The sequence below is a fragment of the Mastomys coucha genome, unplaced genomic scaffold (genome assembly GCF_008632895.1).
Source record: "Mastomys coucha isolate ucsf_1 unplaced genomic scaffold, UCSF_Mcou_1 pScaffold4, whole genome shotgun sequence".
Lineage (NCBI taxonomy): Eukaryota > Metazoa > Chordata > Mammalia > Rodentia > Muridae > Mastomys > Mastomys coucha.
The window spans coordinates 2,262,326-2,273,397 of record NW_022196910.1 but is presented as its reverse complement, the minus strand read 5'-3'; the positions used below and the strand labels follow the sequence as shown (position 1 = coordinate 2,273,397).

Below are 11,072 nucleotides of genomic sequence, written 5' to 3'. Positions count from 1 at the left end.
ACCAGGAAACGGCCGGGGGCCCAGGTGACTTTCCGCTCAGAGGTGGGGTGAGGAACCTTTTTAACTCTTTGGGATTCCCGCGACGGGGCTCTCGCAGCCCCGCCCTCCCGCTCGCGGCCTCTGCGGCGTGGGCTGCAGCGTGCACTTTGCGCACGGTCCCTAAAATGGGGGCGGAGCGTCCCTCAGTCCGGTTCCCCCTTCCTTTTATTATTTATTATCATTTAAAGGGGCCGCGACCTAAAGTTTTCCGTCCACTCTGTGGCGGCTCTCCAGCTCTCCTCCACCTCCTCCCACCGTGGACGTTCTCAGATTGAGTTGGAGAGGGGGGACCCCGGTGTAGTGTCCTGGGAAAGCTTGGAAAGGGGGGCCCTGGAGAGACACCCACCACCTCCTCCTGCGTCCCCGGGGCTGCTGAATCACCGGCGAGGTATTTGCATCTGAGAGCAATTTGTCACACGGCGATTCGTCTGCTGGGTGGGGGAGGGGCGGGGCGGGGGGCCGGTCGCGCGCGGAGACCTGGTCTCTATCCGATCCAGACGGATGGAGATGTAGACGCGGCCTGGAGACTCGGTGAGACGGGTGACCCCGGAGCCAGGAGCGTGCACCGGGCACCAGGGGGGAGGCCAAGGGGGAGAGAGGCCACTGGAGGCCACCAGCAGGCTCGACTCTGGACTGGGCTCTAGGCACCCGGGCATGCGCCCCCCGGGCCACCCGGAGCAATAAGGCCTTTAGCAGCGCGGCTCCAGCGATCTCCCCTAAAGGTGGCAGCGTAGGGCACCCTGGAAACCGACAATTGCGGGGTCTCCAAAGTTAGGCAAAGACGCGCGCGTAGAGGGGTGCGGGGCTGAGTAGGCTATTCGATGGAATCAGAGTTGGGGTGGCTGTCGCGGTTGTAGATCTTGGAGACCTTCATCCGGTACACGAGTGCGCGGGGGTCGCGAGTGCGCGCTGTCCCCTGGCGGAAGGAAACGGACCCGGGGTGTGTGTGTGTCTGTGTACGTACGCGCGCGCAAAGGACTGGGGGCTGCGCTCTCGGAACAGGGTTTTGCTTTTTCTTATTAATTAAAAAAGATGTTTGGAGATAGAATCTCGCTGTGTAGTACGGGCTGACGTAGAACTCCTCTTACAGCGCATACTAGCCTGAAACTCGAGGCCATCCCCCTGCCGCAGCTTTCCTTCTCAAGTGCTTGGGAAAATCCCAGGCCGGGCGCGCCACCACGCCCCAGTGCCTACAGTTCTTTTTCTCTTCCAAACCTGTGTCCAGCGGGTTCGCCTATTCCCCCCCCCATTTCGTTCCCTAGCTTCAATGTACCACTCGGGTCTCCACTTGTCCCGCGGGGTGCGCCCATCCAGATCCCTGAGGTAGGGTCCCAGCCCCCCCCGCACCCCCCGCACCCGGACACAAAAGAGGGAGCAGGAAGCGCGGAGTGCGCGCGTGTGTGTCAACTCGCAGCGGGTTTGTCAAATATCTTCCGTTTTTTACGACTTGGGCAGCAGGGTCCCCCCTCCTCCGGAGCTCGCTCTTTCCAAGAAGCCTTTGAAATACCGACTCCGCTGGGGGGGGTTGTTTGTTTGTTTTGTTGTTTTACATTTGTCCTCTGACTGGGGTGTGTTTTTGCACACGTCTCTTTGGGGGGGCACGGTGCCTTCTTTCCCAGCCCCCTCCCCAGCTCCTGCCCTTCCCCCTCCACCTCCCTCGGAGGAGAGAGGGGCCCCTTTCGCCACCCTCGGGCCCTGGCCTTGCACAACTCCAAATAACCGTGTTTTGCAAGGCCTGGCCGAGCTGGTGACCTCTCTCTCTCTCTCTCTCTCTCTCTCTCTCTCTCTCTCTCTCTCTCTCTCTCTCCCTCCCTCCCCCTCTCCCTCTCCCCCTCTCTCTCCCTGTCCCTGTCCCTGTTCCTCTCCCTCTCCCTCTCCCTCTCTCTCTGACCTGAGGCTTGGAGGTGGTGGGGGACGAGGGTGTGGCTCTGGGTCTTGTCCCCACCCCAGCCAGACCCCCCCTTCCACAAACACCAGCTACCAAGTCCTGGTGGACCTCTCTGAGAATGTCATAAATTGAGGGTGGGGGCCAAGGACAAAGGGCTGGGGGAGGGGGTCAGTTAGAATGGGACTACATTGGCTAAGGGTACCAGTACCTCTGGAGGGTGGGGAGGAAGTCCAGGCCTGACCTAGAGGCAGCTTTGGGGTTCCCATCTGTGCCCCTCCAGGGCTACCAGCCCCACCAGTGGAGGCCTACCCTGTTCCCCTCCCCCACCCCTCAACCAGGAAGGGTCATTAAACCAAACAAGCCTGGGAGGGGTGACGGGAGGCTGAGAGAGGGGCTTCCTCTAGCTTTTTCCTTTTGCTTTCCCCAACCCCACCCTCAAAGAGGGGGCGTCACTTTCAGCATTTCCGTAGGGGGGGTGTGCTCAGTGGGGTGGGGGAAGGGCGCTGGGTCAAGCCAGACAGTGTTCAGAAATGTCCCCTCCAGCAGTTCTTGGGTCTGGTGGACCAGGGTGACCAGCAGCCACAGGGTGTGGAGGGATTGAGTGTTGAGGCCACTCATGTGTCCAGGCCTCCAAGGTTTTTCTGTCCTGGGAAGTCTAGGCTGAAAGGGGTGACCCTTGGCTTCCTTTTCCTTTGGGGCCACCCACCCGCCAGCCTTCTGCTGAAAGTACGGGAGTTTGGGGTGACCACATGTCTAGGGGAGGGTCCTTAGGCCTCCGTATTCTCCTTGAAGATCTTGAGGGTCCTGAACTGGTCTACTTAAGCAGGGGAGCCCATGACCAGGGTGTCTCTACTTCAAACAACAGCCAGGAGCTGTCTGCCTTCTTCACACACTGGGTTGTTGGGGGTCGTTCCCAGGGGTTCTGTATGCGTAGACTTTTGAGGTTCAGGTTAGACAGGGGATGACCTCTCAGATTCTCTGTCTGCAAGGTGGACTAAACTTTCCCCTTGTGCCATGGTCCCTTGATTTCAGGCAATTTGAGTGCAGGCCCTGGCCTGCTGAGTCCTGTCTACTGTCTTATTGGTGGCTTATGTGTGTGTGGGGGGGTCAAGTTGCGGCCTGGGGCCAGGTGGGACTTAGATCCTGTTGCTGGCTGAAGGGATACAGGGCTCCTGGCAGGGACACATGCTGTATTCTGGGACATTTACTTCCTTGGAGCTCTATATTCTAGTGATGACGGAGCCTCGAGCAGCACAGGACACTCAAATGACACCTGCATGGTGTGCTGCCGTTCCCAAGTGTGACACACGGTGGGCACTTGTACCACACTGGTGGCACCAAGACCCAGAGGCCAGCTGAAGGACATCTAAGAAAGCAAAATGTAAACGGGCACGTTTGTCTAGGGCTGCTAGACAGTGACTATGTGATTTTGGCCAGGGTTCCCGGAGCCTCTTGGGGCCAAGAGACATCTAGAACTTAGAGCCAGAATCCAGAACCCAGAGGGACTCTAGGGTCTAGAAGCGGGGTATGACCAATAAGAAAGCAAGAACACCAGGCCCCTCCCCCACTGCTCTTCTTATGGGACAATCACCCAGGGTGTCCCTGGTGGACCTGACCAGAGGGGCCCCAGAGATTCCCTTAGTGTCCACTGCGGTGACCCTGGTCCTAAGGAACCTGCAGCCAGGCAGATGGGGATGCGATCCCTGAGCAGGTGTGACCGATTCTCCCATCAGCTTTTGCTGTCGCCTTCTGGGGAAGGATGTGTCAGTGGGGCACAGGTGGAGTCTGACCTCATTTCTCGATGTGTTCCCCCAGGAGTCTGCAGGTGCTTGAATGAGCCCGACACCAGCCTCTGCCCCTGGGTGCCCGACGTGACAACAAGGATCCCACTGGTGGCTCCTGGCATGTCCCACCAGCCTTCAGCCTGAGTGGGCAGCCCCCCTCTCTGCCAGCCGCCACCCTGCACTGTTCCGGCTCCCCCGAGGCCCCCACGCTGCAGTGCGGCCAGGACCCCTCCCCGCAGGGGCCACCCCCACCAACTGCCCCTGGTGCCCGGGGTGGCCCGGCCCGCAGGGCCATGAAGCTGCAGGCTGTGATGGAGACTCTGATCCAGAGGCAGCAGCGCGCCCGGCAGGAACTGGAGGCTCGGCAGCCTCCACCACCCCCACCACCCGAGCCCACGAGCATCCGGGCTCGGACCACCATGACAGACGAGGACAGGGAGCCTGAGAATGCCCGGATGCATAGGACGCAGATGGCTGCACTGGCTGCCATGCGAGCTGCTGCTGCTGGCTTGGGACATCCGTCCTCTCCCAGGGGCTCTGAGGATGGGCCTCCTGTCTCGGAGGATGAAGGCACAGCCCGGGAGGGGACCCTGAGTTCACCCGCCCTGCATGGAAGTAGCCTGGAGGGACCAGGACACACTGAGGGAGACGGGCATCCGATGGACGTGGGCTCTGATGATGATGATGATGACGACACGTGAGTGTTCGGGTCGAGGACAGCAGCTCATTGTGCATCTGAAAAGTGGGAGCCAGTGAGGGTCGCTGGGGGGACGCCGCATGTCTAAGCAAGTGGCTGCCGAGTGCTTCTGTGATTCCTTGGGTCTGCCATGCTGGTATCCTGAGACTCATCAAGCTCTGGGGTTGTGCCAGATGCCGCCAGGAACATTAGGCTAAGGTGTTACAGAGGAGGAGGGACAAGTTTAGATAGAACGTGACTGTGACTGAGGAGCGGATGGGAAACTGTTCACAGGGAGTCTAGCGCTGGGAGCCGGGAGCCCCATGTGCAAGGGTCCTGTGGCAAGAACCTTTGAGAAGATGTTTTGGGGCCCCTTATAGGCACTTGTTCAGAAGTGAAGTAAGAGGTGGGCGGGGAGCCGGGTGGTGGTGGCGCACGCCTTTAATCCCAGCACTTGGGAGGCAGAGGCAGGCAGATTTCTGAGTTCGAGGCCAGCCTGGTCTACAGAGTGAGTTCCAGGACAGCCAGGGCTATACAGAGAAATTCTGTCTCTAAAAAACAAAAAAACAAAAAACAACAAAAAAAAGAGGTGGGCAGGGACCCACTTGGTGCCCTGAGAGGCCTTGCTTGAAGAGGGGGAAACTGAGGGTGGGGACGTGAGTGGGCCTGTCCTTGCCACTGATGCAAGGCAGTGCCTGGCTCTCTCCTGACTAGCAGGTGCCCTGTGTCCATTCCAGGAAGCCCAAGTGGGAAGAACAAGAGCTGGAAGAACTGGGGGAGGAGGAAGAAGAGGAGGAAGAAGATGAAGATGACTTTGAGGAAGAGGAGGAGGAAGAAGAAGGCCTGGGTCCCCCAGAGTCTGCCAGCCTGGGCGAGGCAGGCCTGTTCCCCCGCAAGGCCCCGCCCACTCAGGCTTTCCGTGGAGATGGTGGTCCCAGGATGCTGAGTGGCCCTGAGCGCCTGGGACCTGGCCCGGCCCACCCCAGTCATGTGGCATCCCAGATGCCACCACCGGACCACGGGGACTGGACATTTGAGGAGCAGTTCAAACAGGTAGGCCATATGCTTGAATCTGGTCCCTTGGGGGCCTTTGATTACCCCGCAGACCCCAGGCATTCTGACTTGGGCACTGGGGACCCTGGCAAGGCTCTGCTTTGACCCTGTGTGAAGTTTAACTTCGGGAATAATGTGGGGTTCTGCCAAGTCCTCTCCAGGAGAAGAGTGGTTTGTGGGTGTCGGGGATGGCTCAGTGGGTAGAGCGCTCGTGCAGACAGGAGGGCCAAGCTCATTCTAGCACACATGAAACGCCAAGCACAGTGCTTTTGCAATCCTGGTGTTGGGAGATGGAGGCAGGAGGATCCCTGGGGCTTGCTGGCCGAGTAGCCTAGCAGTCAGTGAGCTTCCGGGTCAGTGAGAGCTCCTTCCTCAGAACCTAAGGTGGATACCAGAGCCTGGCTGTGGCTCACACACTCTTATGCACAAGTGCAGGGGACTTGGTGCCCCGAGACCAGGGTGTGGAGTCAGCCTTGGAAAATTGTGAGGTTCGAGTAGTGTGTGCCATGGGGTACAGTGTCCAGAGGGCTAGGGTCCCATGTCAGTGCTGATCCAGGATGGTGCCAAGGGGCCCTTGATGGCCACAGGAGCAAGCAGGATCCAGAGCATGGAGACTTGTCACGGGACAGTTCCAGGGGTGCTGGATGATTCCAGAGGTGCTGGTGTTGGTGGACCAGGCAGGGGTGGTTTGTGGGGCCCCCGACCCAGGCTTCCTGGGCCTGGGAGGGGCATGGAGGAAGCTCTGGCTGCCCTAGCTCTTCCCTGCAGGCTGGAGGAAGTGGCCAGCAGGGAGCCTTTGAAGTCAGCAGGCCGATGGAAACCAGATGGTTGGCCTGCCGGGCTGGGGCCTGCATTCCAGCTCGGCCAGCTGGCCCAGCCGACCCCTGGGTGTGTGGCCTGGGAGGAAACTGGCTCCCGGGCTGGCTCCAGGGCCAAGTCTTGTGTGGGCTATGCGGTGGCCCTAGAGGTGGCTGAGGACTCCTGATGTTCTCTCTGTGACAGAGCTAGTCAGAATAGCTTCAGGGGGGCACCTGAGCTCTGCTTTTGGGTGGGGCCTGAGAAACAGGCCTGAGGTCCCTTTCAGAGACCCCTTCCAACTGAAGCAGAAGATGGGAGATGGGCATGCCTGGGAAGCCATTGAGCTGAGGCACCAAGAGAGCTCAGGCTGGTTTAGGATTATGGTACTCTTAGGGCTGGGCTCAGGACATACCCTATTCTGGTGGCACGGCCATGCAAAGGCCCTGGGGCACAAAGAATAGTTTCGAGGAACGGAGAGGAGGCTAACCCTCTGCCCTCGTGGGACCTGCTGAGACAGGGCCTGGGCTGGGTGGGGCAGCCTCACCCATCCATCTCTGTTTCTCGCCCTGGCTTGCTTAGATGTGTGTTGGGCAGCCGGCCAGCTGACCTATCAAACGGACGTCATTGCTCCTGGGTGTGACCCAGTCCCACCCTAGGCCCAGAGGTGGCTGTGGGCTTCAAGACTGGTCCCCCCGAACCCCCAGGAGATTCTCAGTAAACACACTGCACCTAAAAGTCTCTGTGCTCGACTGGAGCTTGTTGGCTCCTCCCCACTGTGTGCCTCGGCTTCCCTGGCTCAGAGGCAGCCTGGGCCATTCTTGAGGAGTTGGTGGGTTTGCTGCCCAGTGGGGGCCTGAGGAGTTGTGAGCTCCTCAGGTCTGTGTGTGTACTGACAGCTACTGTTTCCTGTCGTAGCTACTTTGAGGGCAGGCTACACCTATGACTTTTCCTGACTTGCTCACTACCCGGCATTCAGCTCCCTGCAAACCCCAGCGCCAACCAAGTTAGGCATCTCTGTCCCACTTTGTCACAGCTGGCCGAGGGACTAAGACCAGCCTAAGACTGCCATTTATGGTCAGAGATCCGAGGATGTCCCCTGTGCATGCTGACAGACCCCAATGCTCCATGCTGGCTAGTAGTCATTTAAGGGCAGCAGGGCCCCTAGTGCAGTGAAACAAAGGCGGGCCATGAGAACCATTGTCGGGACCGTTCTGGGGATAACCTGGACAGGGTCAGAGGTCATGCAGAGACATGGGCTATGAGGGGGCTTCTGTACAGCTGGAGACAGGGTCTGAGGGAATAGGAAGCTTCCTGTGTTGTGGGCCAACTGGTCCTATAGGAAACAAGATAGGGCCGGGCTGTTGGTGGTGCATGCCTTTAATCCCAGCACTTGGGAGGCAGAGGCAGGCGGATTTCTGAGTTGTAGGCCAGCCTGGTCTACAGAATGAGTTCCAGGACAGCCAGGGTTACACAGCGAAACCCTGTCTTGAAAAGCCAAAAAAAGGAAACAAGATGGGGGGAGTGGATTTGAAGATGGTGTTAGCAGAATTCCGCTGGCCTGGGACTCTGTTCACTGCATCTTTGTGGAAGTTCCCACGTGCCGCCCTGCTGGCCTGGCACCTGTGCTGTCTGTGTCAATAGTGGTCCAGCCAGCCCCACAGATGTCAGCCCCAGGCCCAGCCTGTGTTGACTCTGGCGTCTGCCCCACTCCCTTCCTGGCACGTGGCGGTGCTGGCTGGCTGGCCACTTGGCACTGTCTCCCTGTCTTCCTTCCCAGTCCTGGCCACGGCTGGCTTCTACCAGCTGAGCCTAGACAGCTGGGATCCACCCTGAGCTGTGGGACCTGGGGAGGGGACACCGGAGTGAGGTCAGTGGCTGTGATTAGGATCTGGGTCTCCTGGCATTGGACGCACATCCTGGAGCTTTCCTGTCCCAACACGGCCACACCCGGGCTCATGGTGGCTTTGCTGTGATTTCTCAAGCTGGCAGTCTTTTGTGGGATTTTCATTGATTCTCTGAGACAGGGTTTCTCTGTGTAGCCCTGGCTGTCCTAAACTCTGTAGACTAGGCTGGCCTTGAATTCACAGAGATCTGCCTGCCTCCCCCCCCCCCGCCCCCCCCGCTGGGATTAAAGGCATGAGTCATCATGTCCAGGTGGTTGTTGTCATCTTCGTTGTTGTTGGAGACTGACCCTTGGTGTGAAGCTAAGGATGTTCCCGCCTCAGCCTCCTGAGTCCTGGGATAATAGGCACACACCAGCACATCTGCCTTTTAGCTCACTCACAGAGTCAAGTTTATATGAAATAATTGTGAGGTTCAGAATGCTCCAGTTCCTCCATCTCCACCCGCACAGTCACTTGTCAACTCCCAACATTTACCTCCCTGTTGTGGACACTCCCTGTGGCAGAGACCCACCGCACAGGGTCTCTCACTGAGCACAGCGTCCGCTCCCTGCCCTGTCAGAGTCCCTGCTCCTTTGAGAGGCCATGTGGTACAGAGGTGTGTGGGTGGACTACTGCACGTCCATTGCGTCCGCGCTGGACGCTGGGCTCTTTTGGCTCTCCAGCTTCTGTCTTTGGCTTCTGTGGGTTCATTCTGTTCCCCTTGGGCGTGTGCCTGCAGTGAAATTGCTAGGTAGACTGGTAAGTAAGTGCCTGTTAGGAGTTCTGTGGAGGACAGCCGACTGACTGTCTGCATTCCCCATGGGTCGGGAGGGCCCTGTTCCTCCACACCTTCACTTGTCCTCCATTCCCCACAGAACCCAAGCCTGACCTCAGGAATCCTAGTGTTTGCCTGTCACCCTCAGCACCAAAGAAGTTGAGGCAGAAGCGTGAATGAGTTCAGGGCTAACATGAGGCTCTTGGTTCCCGCCCAGGTAGACCCATGTTCATATTTCATCCAGCACCTGAGAGTTAGAATCAGAGGGATCACAGGTCCATGCCTGAGTTGCATACTGAGTTCCAAAGAACCTGTTGGGAAAGAAAAAAAAAAGTTAATGGGCTCCTTCTGCTGTCTATAAGGGTGGGACTGTGGAGGGGAACTGAGGCACAGGGTGGCCATAGCCCCATGCAGGAAGGACTCGCTGCCTCCAAACCTCTTCAGGTTCTGGTGCAGGGTGGATAGAAAGAACCTGGTGACTACAGGGTTTTAGAGAAAGCCTGCAGCCCCACCAACCTCACCTTCCCTTACAGAAACAGTGAGTCCCTGGCAGGTCAGGAGCACGCATCCCTCTCACAGATAAAGCTCAGGATCTGGTGCTGTGGCTCAGGCTGGTTCAGAACTCTTCATTTCTACTGAAATCTACTGGGGGGTCCCAGGCATGGCCCCCCCACCCTTTCTTCTTAGCCCTTTAAAAATGTTTTGTTCTTTACATTTACTTATTTGTTTGCTTGTTACTTTGTGTGGGCAGGATCACGCGTGTCACAGCAGGGGCACGTGTGTCACAGCCTCCGTGGAGGTCAGAGAACAACTAAAATATTCCGTTCTCTCCTTCCTTCCTCTGGGTCTGGGGGTGGGGATTGAACTCAGGTCGCAGGACTTGGCTGCAAGCTCCTTTACCTTCTCAACTATATTGCCCACTCTCCCTAAAGTCTACTTTTAAGTCCAGGACAGTGGACAGCATTCTAGTAGAGAGGGAAGTGGAGTGTCCAGGGCGACCTCTGGCCTGAGGGCAGCTGCTCTGATTCACACACACACACCCCCATACAAGGAAGTGGACAGGGAGCCAGGTGTTGGAGGTGGGAGCTTTGGGCGGAGCTGGCAGGTCTGTCTGCAATCACCTCACGTGTCCCTGAGCCTGTCGCCTGCCTTGTCTGCCCCAGGCAAAACTTTCATGGCTGCTGATAGTGATAGTTTCCAGCACTGGTCTCTCACACGTGCTCTCCTGCTGTAAATGACACAGTGAGCCTCTGGGGCCACATGGGGTGGGGACCCGGGAGGAGGTCGGCAGGAAGGCACAGAGCAGCAGGGGCTTTGTAGGGTGTGTAAGAGTCCACCAACAGGCAAGAATGGCGGGGTCTACTTCTTAGGCATTCTAGAACGTTCTAGGAAACCAGAGTTAGTCTTGGTGGGGCAGTGGATTTGGAGCCAAGGACTGGAGAGGCCAGAAGGGGCCCAGAAGGGTAGGCTAACGTTTTCCGAAGCGAAGGGTGTGCTGGGAGACCCAGGCTGCCCGGGTGATGGCCTGGAGGTCAGACTCTGGGTTCTGATGGTGGCGGCGTCACTGTCTGGGACATGTTTGTCTCTGGGCTACCAGCCAGTTTTGGCGGCCAGCTCCAACCCAGAGTCTTCTTGGGGCTCAGGAGTCCTGGGTGCGGGGGAAGGGGGGGACAGGGACTGGAGGTGCTGGGAAGCCCCTGGGCAACCTCATCAAAGTCTCTGTGGCTACTGGCGCTGAGCCAGCGAGCTGTGGCAGGCACAGGAGGGTGCCTGCCCGCCAGCCCTGGCACCGAGCCCCAACCCGTGCCAACCCCCGGGAACTATGCTGAGTCAGCCGGAAGAACCTTATCTGGTCCCTGTGCCGCCAACTCGGCCACCAGGTCACTGCCGCCAGCCGGGCTCCCCACCCTGTGACCTGCTGCCAAGCTCTGTCCCGCCCCACGCTTTCTAATAACACACGCCGTGGCAGAGGGAGCGGTGTCCCAAAAGCTGCTGTCCCTGAGAGGGTGTGGTGGCTGTATCTACACTGGACATGGGACACAGCAGTGATGAGTCTGGTGTACGGCTCCTGTGGCTTCTATGACTGTGGTTGCAGGGACCCAGGGCCACATAGCAAATCTCCCAGCATCTTTGTGCCTCTCTATTCCTTGGCCAGTTGTGGATGTGTGCTTTTTTT

The 11,072-nt window shown here is 58.4% G+C and overlaps 1 protein-coding gene across 4 annotated transcripts in view; it reads left to right on the top strand.

Annotated features, from left to right (window-relative positions):
* Nucleotides 1-11,072, top strand: part of Arid3a (AT-rich interaction domain 3A) — a 29,917-nt gene continuing 18,845 nt past the window's right edge. Inside the window, exons 1-3 of one of the 4 annotated variants that reach the window (XM_031349228.1) lie at nt 1-24; nt 3,743-4,408; nt 5,125-5,440. In XM_031349228.1, the coding sequence (XP_031205088.1) occupies nt 4,005-4,408; nt 5,125-5,440 (720 nt within the window). In that variant the 5' untranslated portion in view covers nt 1-24; nt 3,743-4,004. Of the gene's footprint in view, nt 25-228; nt 428-488; nt 571-3,464; nt 3,639-3,742; nt 4,409-5,124; nt 5,441-11,072 lie in introns of those variants that run through there. The other 3 variants (XM_031349226.1, XM_031349227.1, XM_031349225.1) reach the window with 3 other exon arrangements.